Source organism: Tympanuchus pallidicinctus, unplaced genomic scaffold (genome assembly GCF_026119805.1).
Source record: "Tympanuchus pallidicinctus isolate F22 unplaced genomic scaffold, pur_lepc_1.0 scaffold17, whole genome shotgun sequence".
Lineage (NCBI taxonomy): Eukaryota > Metazoa > Chordata > Aves > Galliformes > Phasianidae > Tympanuchus > Tympanuchus pallidicinctus.
The window spans coordinates 5,599,118-5,621,643 of record NW_026294690.1 but is presented as its reverse complement, the minus strand read 5'-3'; the positions used below and the strand labels follow the sequence as shown (position 1 = coordinate 5,621,643).

Genomic DNA, 22,526 nt, shown 5'->3' with positions numbered 1-22,526 from the left:
CAGCTGACTCTTCAGTGATGTGCAACCATACTCCTACCCACCAGTATGAACAGAACGAGAAAGGCATAAGAAGAGCACTCTGATACCTGTTTTCTATATTAAACTCACAAAGGAATACTAGTACCAACTCATCAGTAGCTGGAGTTATCCATATGTGTGTATTTTTACATACAAAGAGATAGGAAAATACTTCCTCCCTGGTGCAAAAAGGAAGCCATTCAAAATTCTAACTAAAAAGCAGCTTTCTCACCCACGTACTGCTACTTACATGTTAAGAAAATTCCAGTCAAAAACACCCTTCATGTTTCAAACTGTAATTGACCTGCTCAAGTCTCCAGCACACACACAGGTTTTCATTTCTTTTTCCTTAGTCCTCAGGACTGCTGGATCACCCAAGAAATACAATCACCAAATACAAAGAGGTCATTTCATAGAGGCAGGGAGTAAATAATCTGAAAAATTAAACAGAACACCCATTGTTCAAAAAAGTCACATAAACCTCATTTCCAATCTTCCATTCTACGACCAGTCTTTTCTTTGCTTGGACCAGTTGCAACAAGCAGCCATTTCTATATGTATCAAATGCCTGCTGTACACAGTGCTAATGATGACATTTTTTAATAACATACCATTTTTCTTATAATCGTATGCAAAGCCTTTCCTAAAACTTTCTTCATCAACTACCTGTCTATGAAATGAAAAGTCTGTGCTACAAACTGCCAGGTCCTTAATATGATTGACTGCAGTTGTTTGTAGTCAGCAGAAGGTCTCTGAGTAACAAATGCCTTGTCCATTTGTTCTCTGACAAGAAAGGCTGTTGGTGCATGAATATCATTTACACTCAATCACATACTAATGCTGATGGAAAACTCTGGGTTTCAGTGGCTCCTATGTGTCCCACTGGGGCATGGAGAAACATATCACCACTTAACGTGTATGCAGCATAATGAATCTGGAAGGCTCTCCTATTCCTTCTTACAGTTGCCTCTTCATCTTTCCAGGCCTGTAGCTGTAAGATATGCATTAATTGAGATGACAAATTGCATAAACATGTGCTTCCCTGTCAGCATTTCTTTGCTAAAAGCTTATGAAACTGGTAGCTATGGAAAACAAAAGATAGATGGAAGATCGCTTTTACACAATTACTTTTATAGACAAAAAAAAACAAAAAAAAACAACAAAACAAACAAAAACAAACCAAGACACTGAACGTATGCAAACGTACAGATATCCCATGTTTTACAACCAAGGAATAGCAATATTTCTTCTCTAGCAGTAAGTCTTTATGATGTGAGACACAGAAAGATTTCTGCTTTATCATCAATAAGGGAGTCTGAATTAAATAAGTCATTTACCTGGAGTGGTAGAAGTTGGCCTTGGGACATAATGAACACAGTACATCTCCCCTCTCACCCTGTTGGTGGTAGTTGTAAGATTTTAAGATGTATTTCAAACAACTATTTTTACAGTATAATAGAAGTATTGATTATAGCATAAAAAGCCGTAAGATTTCTCTTTCTTTCTTTCTTTCTTTTTTGAAAAATTATAAGTACACACCGGTCAAAATAGGAATGACTGTAGCAAAGAACAGATTATCAAAATGCAGTGTAAATATATTGTAGCTATGTTTTTCCACCAAAACATTTTACGGAGTAATTATAGCCAGAACAAAGGAAGTTCAGTGAGTTTCAACACTGGAGCTTTTTCTTTTCCCTCAGAAAAGAGACTCTCTGATGTTCATTTCTAAATTCTAACAAACACTTTGATTATACTAAGCTTTACCACATCTGGCCTTCAGCTCTGGACCTCTTCCAGTTTCCTGTGGAACTAGAGGAAATCCAACTCAAAACTGAAATTGTGCTGTTTCTAAACGGCATAATACAAACCACCAATTTAACTAGCATTTTCCTCTGCGTCATTTGGTAATACAACTGAAGTAATTTTCCTAAAGAACAGAAGCAACTCCCCTTTTGTTTATTTAAAATTGCAAATGATTCCTCAGCAGCACACACAGGACTTAAAATAAAGGGCAGCAGTTGATTATTTCCAAATTTCCTCTTTGACTTTCCTTTAAGAATTATAATACATCTAGTCTACACAAATGGTTACCTAAACACAGTGCTTTTGTGCAGAGAAGAATTCAAGAACCTATAGCAAACTACTAAAAATGGCAGTGCGAGCTTTTCCCCTGAAACACAATATCCTCTGAAGGCCAAGGTCTTGCCAAGGTCTATCATAGGAGCAGTCCTACTAAAGCAAGGCTCAGTCATAGGCTTAGTTCACTGGTGGAGTTTTCTTTTATTTATATATATTTTAAGGCAACATATTATAAAAGATGGAAGGAGGAAAACAAACCTGTAATAGGAGGTGAGTCAACTGTCAATGCATATGCACAGCCCTTGACACAGTATCTCAACAAGGACAACTTCAGCAGCCAAACCATAAGTTTGTGTAGTAAAGAGAAACTGCTCAAGCCTTTTTTCTCCTAATGCAAAAAGCAATGCTCCTAAGTGAACATCTCTCCTCTCTAGTGCGATACCTTGCAGATGTGACTAAACCCAAAAGTAATTTCTAAGAAAAGATTCCTGCATGTAACACAATGTATGTACTGCCTTTCTAACCCTTCTTTTGCTCATTGTCAAATGATGATGTGAAGAATTACATAAGAAAGCAAAACAACAAAGAAAAAAATTAACTTAATTTACACAACCAATAAAAAAAGTTTAAAGCAATGACAGAAAAATAACATAAAGGCTAGATACGTTAAATGCCAGTTCAACAATATTAAGCTTTGGTAGAACAGGTAAAGAGCATAGCACCAATAAATTCCAACGTCAATACATGCTTCAGTATGCATGAGCTGTGATGAAAATGTAAATTTTGGCAAGGAAAGTAGTGTATGTTCCCTGACGCCACAGTTTCATTTCGACATCTAACAAAAAGTCTTTAGGCTCTTTGACCTGTCGCTGAAGATAGACAATGCCCGTGTATGAGTTCAGCCTCCGGGTGCTGAAGTAGTTTTCTTCGTTTCCTTTGTTGATAGTTAGGATTATGTTGTCTCCAGCATAGGCAGGCGATGGTCCAATACGGAAGATGTGCGCTGGGACCATGATGTTGGTTTGGAAGTTCAGCTGGTAATACGTGATGCGCACCGGGGTATTTTGGCAGTCCAGATAATTAAAGCAACTGATTCGTTCGCACCTCCTATGAGAAGCAAAATGAAGAACTGTCAGTGTCCATGTAATGGGTAAATCATGTATGCACTTCAGAGAACTGCAACGTCAAGGAAGTCTTCAGCCTGTGCTAGGCAAACAAAAGTCCCATCCTTCACCTGTGTAATCACCAGCTGCTTACTCTGCTTTTATAGCATCCGTAAAGAAACGGTAGATGATAAAATTGTCAGAGTACAACAGAGGAAGAAAACAATCATGGCACAAGAAACATAAGCACAGAGCTTGGAGGGAGTCTGATTCATCACTGACAGCATAAGCTTGGGACAGTGCTCCAAGAAGATCAAAACAAGGGAAAACAGTCCTCAGCTTGAAAAGCTGCTAATCCTATTAGGCAGGAAAAGACTGTTTTAAGTGATAAGCAACTAAGATTTCCTACAGCAAATGCAGCTTTGCATTTCTGACAGAAAGAGATTCTCCCCAAGTTCCTCCATATTTCTGTTTCTCTTGCAAGTCAACTGTTTCCCACTTTGCAACCCAGGAGTTTTTTAAATTTTCCTCTGGCTTTCCAAAGTGCTGGCAGGAAATGAGCAGGGAGATGCTGGGGCTCCCACGTCTTCTTAGTGGTTTAGGAACTGGGTGCTATGCAGTCCAACAGTTCCTGAACCTGCCAGCCTTCTTATCCTACTGCCCTTCAATGTTTCAAGCATCTCTGAGCAGCTGCAACACGAATTTTAACCAACGAGCCCTAAAACCACTCAAGGAGTTGCAGCAGTAGATTTTTTAAAACTTAGATACAGAGTCATATTAGAGCTTTGGTGAGTAGGGAAAGTATGACTGGAGCTCTGGTGACTGCTGTTACAGCAGCAGGAGATAAATGGAATCTCTGGGGTCTGGAAGAAGGAAAAGAGAAAAACTGACAATTCTGTGCATGAAAACTCTACGTGCTCCAGGAACCAAAGCAGTTCATTACAGCTCTGTGTGCTTAGAACCACTCCCACACCAAAGCACTACAGAACTCCAACATGGCTACTACTGCAGTGGCCATACTTACATATCAGACACCTTTCTGTAGTTGGAGGGGCACTCAAAGGACAGGCAGCGGAAACTGCCCTGGATGTTATAGCAAGACTCTGCAGCTGAACAGTTGTGGGTTCCTATTGCACATTCATCAATATCTGAGGAGAAGAAATCAAAGGGAAAAGACATAGTAAGTAATCACAGTTTTTGGGCTATAATGTGCTTATGAGATGGACTGTGTGTGCATGAGAAGCAAGTCAGCGTTCTGTGAGCTGAGGGCTCCCACTTCAGCTGCTTGGTTGCTGTGTCCTCAGTGATTCAGCTCACTGCCCATAGATTGGCTCTGTGAGAGCCCCAGAAGAAACACAGGATGTGAAATGCACAACAGCTAGGCTATGTCAGGTTCACCATATTGCTTTTTGGCTTTTGTTGTTACAACTGAAGTACATAGATTCCAATCCTGTTATAATTCATGTCTTCTGTGAGAAAAAAAAATTGCTTCCTTGACGTTATCAGTTAATAAAAGTAGTCAGTACCACTGCACATCACATGCAATAAACAAGGGAGCCAACCATTCCCTTGTGCTTTTTGCAAGTCCTCTCTCTGCATGCCAAAGGCCATGGCCAGACATGGCCAGGGCTGACTTCTGCAAAGGCCTAGGTTTGTTTCTTGTCTTTGCTAACATTTTTACACTCCTGTGAGCCTTGCTAATCTCATTCCAAGCATATCTGATGCAACACGGGGTTTAACTTCCAGTGGAGAATAAACATGAGAAAGAAAAGTTTTAAAACCCAGTATCTTCCTGTCTTGACACTTCCCACTGCAACAAAAGAAAACATGGAAGGTTCAAATTGAACAAGAACATCTAGACAGAACCATATGCGTTGTCATTTTCTCTCTTGGTCCTGATGCATCAGAAACTGCAGTAAGTAATGTTATAAGCTAGGCTAAAAGAAACAGAATAGTATAATCAGATAGTGGTAGGCTAAGGCAGCAGAAACCTTTTCAGAGCAGCTAATCTGTCCATCCCCGCAGTGCTCTGTAGGATCCTCGCAGCCATGCGGACTGACAATGGTTTTTAAACAGTTTCATGAGTAGTTCCACGCTCACAGCTAGCCTATGCCTTGCAAGATGTTTCTAAATGAATGAGATGCTCGTATGGTTTGGTGTGTGAGCACAGCAATGAGCTGAATAGCTGGCAAACATCTAACTAACTAGCATTTATATGGATTAAGTTAAGATTAATGCAATTAAATTAAATATGAGGATCCCTTCTTTATAAGAAATAATGCCACAGAAGAGACAATAAAGAACAGTTAAAGCTCAAAGACACTTAATGGCCTAGAGCATAAATGTTGGTCCCTAAATAACACATATACCCAAGCCATGGACCTCAAAACACTGAAAACCAGACGCAATAACAGGAATCTAGCTTAAACAGAAAATATTGGCAAGGACCTCACAGTCACATTGTGTACTCCCAAATGTCTAGACAACGCACGGAGGCTTTAAAATGAAATAAATGCTAACAGATGAACCACGTGAACTGTGCAGGACTCTGCAGTTCTGCCAATTGTCACAGAGGACACAGACTCTTTGAAGGGAACCTATCACCTCCCTCTCCCCACATCGCCCTGGGATGAGAACTGATCTCATACACTGCGATGACTGGTTTGTAAGTCTTGCAAAGAAAAGTATACAATAGGAAGTAAGAGAGAATCAAAGTAAATTAAATCCCTTGCTGATTCTCCAAAGTGCCTCTAGGTGAAAAGAAAATTTCTTCCATATTGTAATCATTGTCATGAAAACACTCACTTCACCAGTTTGGCTATGCTGCAAAATACCATACACAGTTTCTCCAAAAAGATCCATATGTCGAGATGCTTTTACATGAGACACGACTCATTTGCCTGAAAAAAACAGGGTACAAAGAATGTACCACCAGTAACTCCTAGCTCAGATGATAGGCAAGTGAGGCCAAATCCTCACCTGATGGAAGCCAACATGACCTTTTTTATTATAATCCAGCTGTTATCAATTCAGACTGTTTTTCTAACCATATTTTCAGGAGGCCTCAATACCTAACCCTGCCTAGACTTGTAACTACATGCTTACAGACCTCAGAAGTCTGTGCTGTGTGTTTATTTGTGCAAAAAAATGGCAAATATCCAAGTCTTCTTTCCAATGCCTGACAAAGTGCCAGCTTACCCAGCCATCCACAGAGCTGCTGCACATCTGCTGAGTTCTGCAAGTAGACCAACTTCATGCTCTCAGGAGGCTGCACGTGCCAGATAGTATAGGTTCTTTGGAAAGGTTTTCTGTATGTTACCATTCAACTCAGCAAGGGCAGCTCTATGTAAAAGGAGCGCTTTTCACTAAGGCTGAGAATGCAGTGAGGATTCACATGACAGACAATGAATGTGCAATCTATATGTGTGTGTGCCAAATGTTCTTCTTCCACCTCTACGCCAGGAGCACACTGGGTATCTCTGGCTCAGGAAGGCTGTGCTGGCAGATTAAGGCAATGACTCACACCATTAGCTCTGGAACACATCCTCGTCTCCAATCTCAGTGCTGGCTGAGGTGGCAACAAGCAGGCCAGCACTCAAAATTAATGGCAAACACAAAAGCCTGAGGAAAGTGACAGCTGCAGGTTTTCTGGAAGTTGACTTTTACATATAAATATAAGTGCACATGGATATAACTGGAGGTGGATTCTGAAGTCTTACTCAAAATCAGATTAAAAACAATAACAGCTTGGTAAGATTCTTATTATTATTCAGTTCCTTTCTGTGGTCCAAGGCAGGTTCAAGTATGCTCATGCCATTTGTGATTTACACAGTGTAAATTCACTGCAGTTACCACCAAGAAAAGAATTTAAGCATAGGGAATACGTAACCAAATGCTATATGAAGCGTTCCTGAAAAAGTAAGAGCAGGAAATGCCTGGTAGTGAGTGTAACCGAATGCAGGAATGCGTGTAGAGTACATAGAGGTAATCAGATCTTCAATCTTCATTACAGAGTTAGTGCATCCTCTGGAAAAGGGGTATTTTTGCTTCAAAAACAGACAGCTGCACACCAGATGAAAAACACGAGGCACTCAGCATACATTTCTATGAATTTGGAGACAAGGGGTGTTGCAGGGGAGGACACATGTCAGTTACACTAATACCGAGAAACAACAACATAGTTAAGATTAGATGGCAAACTTCACTGTGCCCACATCCCCATAACAGCTCCTACATTCACTTTCCTAGTTTTCTGGTGCAGGAAATCACAACTTACAATGAAGTCACAGATTTGCACATCTGGCACCTCCAAAAAAACAGATCTGATGAACCATGGTGCCCAGGCAAACAACCGGATGTCTCAATTCAGGTGATGATGTGAATCCCCATAGGAAATAATCAGCTCACATCTACAGCTAAATAGCCTCATCATTCTTCTCTAAAATAGGGGATAAATGACACTGTTAACACCAATACCTGGCAATTTTGTCAAATACTGGCATTTTAACAATGACTAACATCCAAAATAGAGACTTGATTAAATAATCTTATGTCTTAAATCATCCTGAGGATTAAACCTTCAAGACATACTTCTTTCAGTTCCTTAAACATCTCCTTACCTCGACAGGTCCTTCCATTTGCTGCCATGGTATATCCCTGCTCAGGACAAGCACATTGGTAACTGCCAGGAACATTCACACAGCGGAAAGTGCAAAGAATGCCCGCGCTTTGCGTGCATTCATCGATATCTGGGGAAAACGAGCAAACAAACAGCAACAAAATACAATTACAAATATGAAAAGAAAAAAAAAAACATTAGAAATCTGAAAGGAAAGGCAGTAGAATGCAAGGAAATTTGTACATCATTCATTTCTAAAATATTCTTAAAGAAAAATGCAACCATGAAGGTTTGACATTGCTCTAGTATGGCCGATGGTGCTTTCAGAAACATCAAACACTGAACTGCTCCTTGAACTCATGGAAAAGAACAGTGAGTCAGAGTACATTTGGGCTTGAAAATGCCATCCCAGTACCTCTGCAATTCATCCTCCAGGATTGTTGTTGGAGCTCTCTTGTGCTTGGAAGACTGTTCACCATTTCTTAAACAGAGACTCTCTAAAGTACGTGTCAGTATTGCTAACGTTAAGAGAAAATCTAAAGCCTTCCTCACTCCATTCTGATCATTCTGCTGCTCATTCACTCCTCACCAGCAGAAGTCAGAGAAAGTCTCCATCCAGACTTGGTTGAGTGGTAGTTACAGCTGATGATACATAAGTAAACCCCTCTCCTGCCCCAAGTTTTTCAGCTGTAAGCTGTAGCCCCATGAAACAATAACATCACTGGTTGTATAGTACACTGGTACCTACCAAGTGGGCATGAAAATGACTTGAAGTTACGATTTGCAGCTTCTGCAGCAGAGTGTAACTCACCATTATCCTCAGGCATCACCTGCAGCATCGGGTGCTGGTGAAATTTAGACAGCCCTTACTGTGAAGGAGTGATACGTACTCCACTTGACCGACAAAGCAGCAGCCTTACCTTTACAAGAATGGCCATCTTCTGCTAGCTGGAATCCTTGCCTGCAGTAACACTGATAGGAACCGTAAACATTGGCACACTCCTGGCTGCAGGGACTTGTATCACATTCATTCACATCTGTACCCAAAAATAAAGGTACAGACATTGCCTTATTGGTTCAGAACATGATTTCTCATTATTTCTTGCCTCCAAAATCAGCTATCAGATTCTACTGACAGAGTGGATAAAGATAAGCCAATATGTCCCAAGTAGAAGGGTCTGCTCCCTGGACAGAGAACCAGGAGCACAAGGATGTACAATGCACCTGAATTTCATTTATGTATATGCCAATGTAAGCAGGCCAACATTTGTTTCGAACTTTATATGCTACAGTTAATTAAAAATAGGTTAAAAATATACAAATCTTTTCATTCTTTTCATTATTTTCTTTTTTAAAGTTTTGTCACTACTTCATTTGTATTAAAATTTGAATGAAATCTCTCCTATTCTAACACCACCATTCTTTCCTTTTTCTCTCCTCTGGAAGGAAAGGAATAGGTATTTGAGGGAAAAGAAGAAATTGCAGAAACAAAAATGAAACTATCAAAGCTTTGTTTTAGCTGAAATATTTTAAATGGGATCCAAAAGCTTCTACAGAATTTTCGGTTGCTTTTTAAGTCACAGCAAAAGTGACTGTGGGACAAAAGATGTTCCACTATAATATTTCAATTGCAGCACTCCTATCTTTTGCAACAACAGAAATTTACAATAGCTCCAGATTTTTGATAAAAGAAAATAAATACTAAGAGAAGTTTTACTCACAGTGAGCACCAATGAATTTGTAAAAGTAATGCATCCAAATCATATATACTGGAAGGTTTGTCATAAGAAATGTTCTTTAGTTGGAGAAGAGTATCAGTTTTGCAAACCTGGCAGCTTTGCCCAGCTCCTGGGGAACAGTGCTTGTGTGGGAGCTATGGGGAAGACTTTCAGGTGCATTGCTGACTGGGTAAGTACAAGGCAGTAGGATGTGTCTGCTCCAATCTGAGTCTGAATGTTTAATTCAGTACCATGCATTTCAGCATGCACACATCATAGGCTTCCTGTATTTACACTTCATCTCAACTTCTCTAGAGCTCCTTGATTCACACTGCAAATTCACCCTCGTGGAAAACAAGTCTCATACCTTCACAATGCTTTCCATCATAAGACAAGTGGAAACCAGAAGAACAAGTGCAATGGTAGGAGCCGGGGGTGTTCTCACACGTGTGCTGACACAGGCGTCCAGGGTAATTCCAGCATTCATTTATATCTGACAAGATAACAAGCAAATATACAATTGACTTAGAAACAAAAGCATTAAAAGAGATGCAGGATATTTTTTTAAGTGTCAGAGATTGATTTGCAGAGCAGGAAATTCTGCAACCTCAGATTTTTTTCTGTTTGTGCTCTAATTGGTGTATAGCAGTGATAAAACACAGAATGCTCTATCATGGTCTCTTAACGAAGGAAGCTGAGAAGACTTTAGAAAGACAAATTTCCTCAGCAGGAGAAGCATAACCTGCAGGAAAATACTTTGCAGATGACTTTAACTGATAACCTGCAGCCAAACTAAACCAAGGACACCTGGTCCACACCCATTGCAGAGGGGCAGAGCTCTAAATAGCTGGTCGACTGAGCGGCGGCTGCTTTGGAGTTGAATCCATTATCTTCTGAGGCACTGCATTGCAGAACTAATAACTGCACACTACAATGGTGCTAAATACTGCCTTGAGGTCCAAGGCTCAATCAATCAGTTTTTTCATCTCAGCCTGCACCTTACATACCAATGCAGCTCCTGCTGAATGCATCATACTGATAGCCCATCTTGCAGTCACAGCGATAAGCCCCAGGAAGGTTATGACAAATCTGTCCTTCGCCACAGCGGTGCACGCCAGTCTGACATTCATCCACATCTGCAGAACCAGAGAAAGCAATTAGTTTAAATAAAGTTTGCTAAACGTCACAATTTGTGGAAAGAAAATAAAAACAGAAGTAAATAACAAGGACAGAAAGTATACGATTCGTCTAATTGATGGCAGAGAGAGAATTGTTTTGCCCACTCAGTTCTTCTCAGAGTCAGACTCACATATCTCTAAGCCACACTTTTGAAAAGCAATGTTATTTTAAAAGTGAAAGTGGCAACTTTCAACGCAGTGGAGCTTTTCAGCACCTTCTGCATTTCAGTGTAAACACGTTTTAATTCTGATCACACCATACTATTTAAACACCCTGTTCTGATGCTCTGCCATTGTGCGAATCACTGTGAGCTTTCTAAAGCAAACCAAGAACCAGCCAGAAAATTCTGCTCATCCCTTAAACAAAAGCAATTGCTGTTGTCAATTCCTGTTGTTCTTTCAATCCTGCTTCTGTTGTGTACCTTTTGCTCTTCCCCACTGTTGATCTTTTTTACTTATCCCAGTCAACTCACACTTTTATTCCCCATAGTTTCTCATCTGAAATCCAACACCAACAAATTAGCTGCTTCTGCACTCACATGCACCACTTCCAATCTCATTTTAAAAACTCACAGATGGAGATGAAAGTTTTCAATACAGGCTGATTTACAAGACTCGCAACATGGCTAAATAGCTCATCAGTATTTAACAATTCTCTGTAACCATCTGTGACAAGAAGCATCAGAAAGTGTGATTAATCCACAGAAACTTGTATTTCTTCAAGTATTATGAGTACCTCCATTTCCTAAGCCATCAGATCCTGCTTCCTTCCTATTATCCACATCTTCAGTTACTTTGACAATCCAAGTTACTGTTCATGTAAAATTATTTGGAATGTCAGTTTAAGGTAGGAGGATCTCCTTACTGCAGTGCTTTCAGTTACTGTCCTATTTCAACTCATAAATTCAAGCACTATTTCATTTCAAAGGGTTCCTGGACAGTTCTTCACCACGCAACAGCCTTCAGCTCTGGAAAGCAGTCACTTTCTATAGAATGATAGGGAAATGGGAGCAAGCTCCTTATAACAGAATCTTGGATTTGGAGAAGCAGAAACTGTACCAACCATGGTGAGATGTGAAATACTTCAGCAGAGATTCCTACCAATGCAGTCCCTGCCTGCACTGGGGCCGGTGATGGCAGGATTGCCAGTCACTAGGAAAGGATTCCTGATAGGCTCATTTCTGCTGAAATACTGTCTTCTCATTTTTTTTCTAACATCAAATGTAGTATCACTAGTATCACCACAAAGAAGTTCTAAATTGTGGATAAACATTTGTAAATTAGCAGTTTTATTTGCAATGAATTTATGAGTGCAACCACCTCATTAGTTTATCCAAACTATATCTCCTGCTGCATTCAGTCTTTAACTAGTGCTCATACATCATCCCATCAGAACTATGATGTATTCCATGATAGTTACAGTGCTTTTCAGTTAAATCTAAGAGGCAGCTTTTAGTAATTCATTTATTGGATCAGAAGAACAATCATTTTGAAGAGAGCAGAATCCTCTAAACAGAGATGACCACAGAAGCTTAGTTCTGCTGGAGAGGCAAGTCCAGATGGTGAATTTACTACAGTGACTACATCTGAACCGGGAATCTAGTTAACCATTGTAATGCCTTGATGAAAATAGCTTTTAGCATACAGATGGGAAGCTAGGGCCACATGTTCTTCATTTTCATCCCCATGCTTTCCACCTCCCCAAAGGAAGTCACACCAATAAATATGGAAAGAGACTGCAGACAGAGTTCACACAGCAGAAATCACCAGTCAATCTCAATCATTAGTTTTCCCAAACTAGAGCAGCACCCTTGTACAACCTCCTTAACAAGACTGTCAGTCACGTAATTTAAAGAAAAATGTATCATCAGTAATTAGAGTGGTAGCCCCAGAACCCTTGGATTCACCACGCTTCAAGTGGAGCAAATGTACCCAATCTTATTGTCTTTGCTGAAACAGGACTAATAAAAATTAGAGGAAGAACTCTTTTTACACAACAGCTGGGACAGATGTTCATTTCATAACACTCAGAATATTTCAGGCTACTGTATAACAAGACAGCAAATGAGACCACACTGCTGTCCTAAGTTTAAGAAGCAACTCCCTAGAGCTGTATTAGGAAGCTTTCTCAGTCTCCTCAGGTACATTTTAACTGTCCCTGGCATCCCCCACTTAATTTTTTCCCTTTTTCTCACTGGCAAAGGAGATGGCTCTGGGGGAAAAATCATGAAGGATAATAAAAAGAAAATATGAGAAAGAGGAAATTTTTTTGCCTGGGGTCTTCTATCCATTCCAGCAGTTTTCACTGCAGGTCAGTAGACACGGCCAAGTTAGCAGATAGCCTCAAACATGGCTACCACCCACCTCCAGAATCATAATAAATCATTAAGATTTCATCACTCTCAAGTGATCACAACAAGTGACATTACAAGTGTTAATGCCATTTATTACAAGTGTTAATTTGCCATTTATGTTTCCAGCTCTTGTTTTATGACTTCCAACCCCATGCAGGACAGGACGCAGGGATTCAGACATACAAAGCCAGCCTTACCAAGGATCAAGCTTTCAGCCTTCTTGTTCCTAATAGGATCATTTATGGAACAAATGCTACTAAGATAGGACATATACTATTCTGACTAAGTAACTCCATACACCCACTGGAACAAATACAAGACAGTATTGAGCTGCATGCCAGTATATGTGAATATTCCAATATCCTCTTCACAAGACAATTAGAATTTATCCTAAATGTGCACAACTGGGTGTGAATGGGGAACAACTGTAGTGCCACAAAGAACATGCACTCCTGAGTCCAAAAAGTCATTCTTTCCAATATGCTGCATTGCACAGATTCAGGTCATACTGCTTACAGTGAGATACTGTGCAAAACAGTGAAGGATCATGATTCGAGTGGCAGAATGAGATTAAAAAGCAAATAAATCATATTCACTCCAGAAAGAAAGTAAGTAAATCTCATCAGCAGCTGAAAGCAAAGTCACTCATGGTACCCAGAATTCCCTGCAGCAGTGAAGCATCCTCGAGTGCAAACAAACCACTGAGCCACTTGGACAGCAAATGCATGTAACAAATTCCTACTGTTGGAAGTAACTCAAGTTATTTTAGACCTGAAATGTACTTCTTCCTCTGAGAAGGCACCTGGGTGGAGACTGGAGCTTGGTCTTACCAACACATCGAGTTCCATCCTCATTGGAGTGGTAGCCTCTGCTGCATGTCAACATGTTCCTCTGGCAGGTGTAAGACCCAACAGTATTGATGCAGTTGAACCCTGGCTTACATGGCTCAGGAAGAGATGTGCATTCATTAATATCTAGTGGGGAAAAAAAAAAAAGAAAAAAGCATTAGAATAGTGAGAGAAGCTATTTAACCTTTCAGGTCTGTTTTCTTCCAGCTGTCACTTCTTTTCCTTCATTTCAATTTATTGTTCTCTGAAGATAAAAGCTGAAGGAGGTCTGCTATGATAGCAGTTTAAAATTCAATATGCAAATGTGCGTATCTCTAAGAGAGCAGCAATGTTTAACTTCACAGCAGATGTAAAGAAAAATACATGCAGTCAATGCACACCCCTTGAACTGGCTAAAAGGGAGAGAAGTTTGGCATTGCTGCTTTACGTGTGATTGGTCAAACTTACCAACACAGTTTCCTTCAGGATCTTGTAAAAACCCATCCATGCAACGCTGCTTTGACTCACAGTAGAATGACCCTTCTGTATTCTGACAAACGAAGTTTACTTTGCAGCTGTGAGTTCCTCTCTCGCACTCATCAATATCTGTTAAGCAGATCACAACACCAAATTGTGACTAGTCATTTTCAATAGACTTCCTGGCTTGTTTTTAACTTTACTCAGAAAGGAAGTTAGGAGGCATCATTTAAATAAAATATCCAAAACTGCCTTAGGGAGAATTGCTGTGTTTGTTCTTCAACAGCCACTTCAGCACAAGCTTCAGAACTTGGTAGGTCGTGCCACGGTTTGGTGCAGGTCCCTGATGCTGTGTTCACAGCATCTGTTGCAAACTACAAATTCTGAAACATCTGCAGATTTCAATCCTGAAGGCTCAAATTAAAACTGAGTGTGAATAAAACATATACAACGCTATTTCAAAAGCAAAATAGTCTCATACAGTTTACATACCTCAAAAATTCTAGGTACAAGCAGCTTCTACTTATTCTGATAATAAAAGAGAACCTCACTTGAAAAGGGCTAGGACTTCATTTTGTATACAGGCACACATGAGGAACTCCTCGTCCTCTAAGCAAACAAGGGGAGAACCACCAGCCCCCTCTCTTTCCATTTCAACTCTTCAGTCAAATGTTAAGGTCACAAGAGAACATCACCAGCCTCCCAGAAGATAATTATATGAATAATTCTTTCCATTACATGTGTAGACTGAGATAAAGAAAAATGTAGAATTGGTGATTTCATAAAACTGCAGAACAAACAGTTACATGTGGGCAGTTTTACATTGAGTAGATCTGAAATTGCAGACTTTCCCGTAACTTATTAATTTTAAGGCTACTTATAATAACAAATTGTAAATTTTGTAACTTGCTGCAACCTAGCTTTAGGATTAGAGAACAATTTAGAATGGTAATAAACGTTAGATACACCATATTGGTAATAAATGTTTGATATGTCACAGACTCTAATGGAATATAACTGACAGCCTAAGAAATCCGAAGTTTACTTATGAGTGCTATAAATAAAGCAAGAGTTCAGATTATTTCTATTTTACAATGTTGAGCTACATGCCAGGAGCTAAGTTCTTTCCTTAGGTACCTCCTACTCCAGCTGGCAGGAAGTTCTTGTGTAAAAATAATTAAAACTCTGATTTTGTCCTGGAAAGCAGGGCGCACGTGTCTTATGCACACTCATATACTGCAGAGCAACTTCTGCCAGGCTATTGCTGCTGAACTTAGATCCTCCATTAGATCCACATACAGACCAAGAAGGGGGGGGTGAGGGGAGGGGGCTAAAGAATAACTTCTTGACCCCATGACCATTCACAATGTAAATAAATGCAGACAGACATCCTAAACACAGGAAGGCCCGCACTGAGCCAGCCCCATGATCTGTTCAGGCTGTGATTCAGTCCGACAGCAAACAGCATCAGACCCTTCAGAGAAGAGCAGAGCTTCCCAGAGTAGCACAGTATGAATTCCTCCATTACTGAGATCTCACTCTAACCCCCTGAAAACAGTGCAAATCCTACTTCACAAGGTTTCCTATATTTTCCAAATTATTTATAGTTATTGTTGGAAATTGCTTCAAATAAGTGAAAGTATTGAACAGACTTAAAAAGCCAAACATTTCCATGAAGTTCAGCCTTTTTTTAGTTCAATCCTGATATCACAGATCAGCAACAATAAAATGCCTTGTAATCCCCTCCCTTCCCTTCCTGATAAAAGCAATTGCTTCAGTGCAAAACCACTTGTCTTACCAACACATTCTCCATCCTTAAGTTCATAACCTGGCTGACAGCTCAGTTCCTGGAGACATTTAAATGATCCCATCGTGTTGACGCAGTATTCTCTCCGTTGGCAGGTGTGTGTATCCGTTACACATTCGTTGATGTCTACAAGAAATGGTTAAATAATTCAGTGCCTCATGTTTATGAAGAAGTTTGTCTCTTCCTGCTCTTGTTTGGAAGAAGTCAAAAGCTCAAGTCAAATCATTTATTGCAAAAGATATGCAGTGCGGACGTTGCCACAGCGTTCTGATGAAGGACCTTCTGCTAATGCAGAGTAACATTAAGAGATACAATGGCAGAGAGATTTCCTTCTTCTCCCTCCTCCAGGGAATAGTGTTGGACAGGGCATGGAGAAGGAGGTAATGGCTTTAAACTGAAAGAGGAGAGATTTAGGCTAGATGCTAGGAAGAATTTTTTTACTCAGAGGTGGTGCAGTGCTGGCACTGCTGCCCAGAGATGTTGTTGCTGCCCCCCCGCTGGAGGACTCAGGGCCAGGTTGGATGGGGCCCTGGGCAGCCTGAGCTGGTGGAGGCAGTCAGCCCATGGCAGGGGGTTGGGGCTGGATGAGCTTTCAGTCTCCTTCAACCTAAGCCATTCTATGATTCTATGAGAGAAATGATGAAATTCAGTGATGGGCAGAGGGCTTCCAAATTAACTGGATAGAAACCTCTTGGATAACTGAGAGTGAAAGCACTGATTGCTCATTACCACGTTTTCATAGCTCAGACTATGTATCAGTCCTGCTCCTTCTTGCTACACAGAGGAGCTGCTGGTGTGGAACTGCTGTGAGAGATAGGTACTGAAACCTCCTGCCTTCCTGCAGGTGGAGTCATGGAATGGATTTACCTCCCAAGGAATAATGTAATTGTAGCTGGATAAACATGAACACATGGAGCGAGGACCCCAAGGCTAAATCAACTTCATAAATTTGTATTTACATCCTTTAAAAGATCTGATTTCAGCAGGTAGAGCACTGGAAAAGTTATTTAAAGAATCACTTAAATACTAGATTTTGGAATGTAGGATACAGTTTGGAAAAAATGTGCCACACGTTGTGATAGCTCTGATAAAATAATTTCCAATTCAGGCTTTGCTTGTTTTAATAGTGAAAGTGAGGGATATCAAGATGAGCAAATAAAAGCAACAAGGAGAAGTAGAATTTGGGGAGAAACTTTCTCCCCACTCCTCACACAATCAAACACTTTCAGAGATCTCCATACAGCTAAGATGCATTTCTAGAACAAAGAGATGCCAAACACGACCAAAGCTACCACCAATCATCTGACTGCCCTGCACACGGAGCTGTTTACACACCACACAATAAAGCAAGCATTGTTTAAGTAAGATTTTTGCTTTGGCTGTAGAACATCATTCCCAGATAAGTACAACATCAGAGATATTACTTCCCCTTGAGGAGAATGAAAACAGGAAAAGCCCTGTTAGAAGCTTTTGTCTTCAAAAATGTGTCAGCTTGTTCTCTGCCAAACAAATGAAGAGCGGCACCACGATGTTTCTGTTCCTGCTGAAGTCAGCTAACGGCTGATGTGCACTGAGATTTGTAAAACCAATGTTAGCTTGGGGTCAGTCCACTTTTTACTTATTTATGGGGTTGTTTTTCGGTTTTGTTTTGTTGATGGGTATTCTATTTATTGGGGTTTGTGTGTGTGTGTATGTGTGTTTGTTTTGTTGTAGTTAGCTATTGCTATTCACATGCTGTTGACTTGCTTTCCAAAGTCAGCTTCTGCAGCAAGGTCACTGCTGTTGGCTGGATATCTTTCTGCCTGTCCCACATGATGGTTCTTCATTCAATGGCAGGTACTATTCCAAAGCCTTTGGAAGGTTATGTCTCCCTTGCAGTTTCTCAGTTTTTAACCAATACCATGAAGAGTAGACATCAGCATTCTCAAAAGTGATCATGGGGAAAAATTCAAAATAAAAGAAACTCACATGCTGAGAGAAGAACATCAACTGTGTGGACTTTTCCCACCTAACTAGACTTAGTTCTCAAATAAACTTCAAATTAAAAAAGAGGACAAAAATACCAATAAAGAGCCACTCAACACCATGTACTGGAGCAAGACTTGACACTGATTTAAAAGGCTTTACAAGGCTTTTCTTGCCAGCCACAAAAAGTCCCATATAAATACACTGTCAGCACAGCACTGCATTTTACAAACTTAGATCACTTCAGTATGAAAATTGCAGCAAGGAAGAAAGCATGTTTGAAATACAATCTGAATCTATCAGAAGTCTTCCACCGGAGCAGTGCATGCAGGCAGGTAAAAAGAGGGTTAAGATTTCACAAAAAGGAAGGAAGGAAGGAAAGGAAGGAAAGGAAGGAAAGGAAGGAAAGGAAGGAAAGGAAGGAAAGGAAGGAAAGGAAGGAAAGGAAGGAAAGGAAGGAAAGGAAGGAAAGGAAGGAAAGGAAGGAAAGGAAGGAAAGGAAGGAAAGGAAGGAAAGGAAGGAAAGGAAGGAAAGGAAGGAAAGGAAGGAAAGGAAGGAAAGGAAGGAAAGGAAGGAAACTAATTAAATTTCTTGTTTTGTCTGTTTTTTTAATTTAATTTCCAAAATCCCGAGTACTTCAGAAACCAAACGGAGCTGGTCAGAACGCAACTTAGGAAATCAAAATCACAGAAATGTAGAAGACTGTACGCAGAATCTTTACTTTCAATGAAAGTTTTGTGCACAAGTCATACCCTGCCAACATCTGAAACCTAATGATTGTGACATGGGCTGAGATGCAAAGACTAAACTAGGAGCCATGCCACAGAAGGAGAGAAAGACTGCAGCATCTTTCCCATGAATTTCCGTCAATCCATGCTGTTGCTATCACCATCAAAGCCTATCACAAAACAGTGTCCCTTCACCTGAGGGTGGGAAAAGGCATCTTTGGTTAATTATGGTCCCAGTTTGTGTTGTAGTAGGCACACAAGCTTCTGAAATAGCTTTTTTCAACCCAGGCTGGACCCAGTATTATTCTGCTCCATCCTTATGGCACAAGGTAGAGGGAAGTGAGGTCTGACTATGTTTAGTTACAACCCTACTGGTTACCCATAAAATCAAAAGTGCCCATCACTGATCTGGCTCCAGTATCAGAAACAACTCAACAAGTCTATAAGATGTTTGGCAGAACACTGGGAAAAAAAGTATATTTTCAGTTTCAAACAAATTTAATGGCCAACACTGAACAAGCACTGCCTTCCAGCATGATTAAGACTGGGAGTTAGGACAAGGTTTTATATATAAAAATGGGAAAGAAGAAAAAGTAATTTAGTAAAATATTAAAAACAAGTTTTACAGTTAATTTTTGAGAAATATTAACTCTATGTGTGTGGCAACATTCCTCACCTTATGTCAGTAAAAGCCAAAATGAAATTTAATCATATAATACTTCTCTTTCTCCTGGAACTGTTGTTGAGCACTGGGACGTATAAAATAGATATGCTTAGCTTTCATGCATCTAAGAAACAGACATTTTTGCAAAGGAGTATCAGCATTTACCTACTGCTGTGTTGGTTTCTTTTCAGCACTTTCTTCCACATTAGAGTAACATTTTTGCACCTTTTTTTTTTTTTTCTTGCATCTCTAGCTTCTCATGAATTCTTTCTCTTCAAATACCATCAGCTCAATTTGTTTTATGCAACACACCTGTTTTATTTAGATCTGTCATTATTTTGCCACCATTTCTTAGTGGCTTTGCTGAAGTACAGTCCGTACAAGTCAGCAAAAAAATGACCACTTGCTTCTCACTCCAGTGGGAGGAAATGTTTGCATGGAAATAGCACAGAAAATACATCCGTAGTCTCTCATCAGTGTATCTGGGTGGCGGTAACGACTTTGCCTGAAAGTCACCAGGAAAAGCAACCCTTATTGAAAACTCCCAGCCTGGCTCTGAGGAACGTGGGGCTTTCATCCTTAAAGATATTTTAATGTCTTTTCACAGCATCACACAAAGCTGGTGTGAGCGATTCAAGCAGCTGGTGGCTCTTCATTGTGCATGACTGGCTTTAGGGAATTCTGGATGCCTGCTCCTGAGTGCACCTGGAATTATCAGCTTACAGAGTTCGACTAAAGGAAACTCAAAGAAAAGGTTATCAGCTGTTTTGTCGCTGTGCAAGGGCTGTTCTTCCCATCCCTCAAGCATGCAGCTACATAATGAAAACAACAATTTGCAAACAAATGAACAAATCTTTCCTCCCGTGTTTGAGACAGTTCAAGATGGAGCACAGATCAGCTAAGCTGGAAAAGGATCCCTTGGGGAAATATAGCTGCAAATGAAGCAGTTGAAAAAATTAAGAGGCACAAAGTGCATGTGGCATTCCTCTTTGACCAGAAAAGTAGGAAAAGTGTCAAATACAGCAAGCTTTCTCCAGGCAATGCTCACAGAGCAGAGCTGCATAGGAGCAGGGAGAACATGGAGTGAATCTAGCCAGCAGGAAGTGAAACATCATTTCCTAGGTTGTTTAACAAGGAAACCTCTTAAAGAACTGACCTGCATCAAAGCAGCACAGAGCTTTGCTATTTAGTGAGGCAGAAGAGGATCTTTAGCTTTACAAATGGCAGCTGTAGCTTTTGTTTTATTAGCAATGCCTGAGGTGTGCCTTGCATTAGTCACAATAAAACTCAATAATAATGTCATGAGATAGAGGACAGGAAAGGAAGAAAGTGAGTGGAAGGAAGCACTTGGCATCTGCTGCAGCACCTTCTGCTTAAACTGCTGACAAGGGTGAATCAACATAGCTTCAAAACACCGCTGACAGATGCAGAAAAGTACAGACATGTCACTAATGAATAGTCCAGGAAAAACACCAGGGGATTAATGGCAAGATCTTCAGAAGCAGAACGCAAGGTGAGGCAGCTCCTTCAGCTGCTCACTTGCCAGACCTTACGCTCAGAAGCATGGTCCCTGCAGCAGGCTCTCTGAAGCCATGAAGACACCGTGCAGACCAGCCAACTGCAAGTACCGCAGTCCATCTCAGAAGCCAGTATTTTATTACAGAACGTATCCTTCCTTCCAGTGGCATTCTCTCAGCCATTTATTCTAAACAAAGCAATTTCGTTAATTTTGCATGCTTATCAGTGCACCTTATTTTAAAAATCAAATTAATCCAATTTTCACAGTTTAAGGAAACCCAGAAGCTAGTAAGTCAAATTTCTACTCTATGAATCTGTATAAACTTCCCCCTCACATCCTCATGCCATATGATGCTCATTACTACGCTGAGATCACAGAGCTTTAAAGGATAGGAAAGAAACTGAAGCTGTGACACTGTGAGAGTGTGACGGTGATAAAAAGAATGTTAAAAAATTGGGAGAAGGACACAGATGGAAGAAGGTGAATGCATTCACCCATGACATTGTAGCTATAGACACCACAGCTTTCATTAGCGACAGGTCTCCAAGTGCTCTGTTTTTCCAGGCATTACTATATAACACTACAGCAGCTCAGGCCTGTGGAAAAGTACCCCCAGAAGAAATTCTTTCATCAGCACAGGTCCTGCCTTCTTAAATAAACATCTCCCAAACACGCTTTTAAAAATAGATTAGTTTCCTACAAGAACATTAATAGCAGGGATGATATAGCAAAAGTATGATGCATCTTTGACTTTTATACTACAAATTTGTGCCAGAATTATCAGAGGACTAATCCGAATTTTAGAATTCCAACATACTTGAACAGATCTTTTCCACTGCCTGGGCCTACTCAGACTTCTTTAGCTTTATTTATGAAGTTTTGCTGTTTCCTAAGTCTGGGAATTTGGCTGTATGGACACTGTGCAAGGAGATCAATTGCTATGCAGTCAGTCCACTTCAACAGCCATCAATCAGTACAGCCGTGTTCATCAAGGTTATGAACTTTTATGATTTTCAAGCAAAGTTATTTGTATCCTGAGAATGTATTGCTAAGGAAAAAGCTGAACAGCATACAACTCATGATGTTAAGTGGCTGAGCAAGCCGTGCACATGTGTTTTTACTAACTCATATTGAAATGTCATATGCAAAGATGGCTAGAGAAAATTTTAGCACAAATGGTTTAAATGCATTGCGGAGCATGGAGAATTATGATGCTGTGGTGAACCGTTTATACCTATCATCTTACCAACACATTCTCTATGCCTGTTGAGTATAAAGCCCTCTGAACAGATCACTCTGTGGTTGACACAGTAGAATGATCCCAATGTGTTCACACATAATTGTGCTCTGGAACAAGCGTGAGCACCTGTGAGGCACTCATCCAAATCTGTATCAACATGTTGCAACCAAAAGGGAGAAACAGAATTCTATTAGAACAGTTCCTGAAATGAAACAACATTACTTTCACAC

At 40.3% G+C, this 22,526-nt stretch overlaps 1 protein-coding gene across 5 annotated transcripts in view; it reads right to left on the bottom strand.

Moving 5' to 3' along the window:
• Positions 1-2,278: 2,278 nt before the first annotated feature.
• FBLN2 (fibulin 2) overlaps positions 2,279-22,526 on the bottom strand; it is a 104,744-nt gene continuing 84,496 nt past the window's right edge. For all 5 annotated transcript variants that reach the window (XM_052679275.1, XM_052679273.1, XM_052679276.1 and 2 more), the window contains exons 9-17: positions 16,171-16,305; positions 14,364-14,501; positions 13,899-14,042; positions 10,544-10,672; positions 9,904-10,029; positions 8,739-8,855; positions 7,820-7,948; positions 4,225-4,348; positions 2,279-3,204 (exon numbers count right to left, since the gene is read on the bottom strand). In XM_052679275.1, coding sequence (XP_052535235.1) covers positions 2,847-3,204; positions 4,225-4,348; positions 7,820-7,948; positions 8,739-8,855; positions 9,904-10,029; positions 10,544-10,672; positions 13,899-14,042; positions 14,364-14,501; positions 16,171-16,305 — 1,400 coding nt within the window. In that variant the 3' untranslated portion in view covers positions 2,279-2,846. The remainder of the gene's footprint in view (positions 3,205-4,224; positions 4,349-7,819; positions 7,949-8,738; positions 8,856-9,903; positions 10,030-10,543; positions 10,673-13,898; positions 14,043-14,363; positions 14,502-16,170; positions 16,306-22,526) is intronic.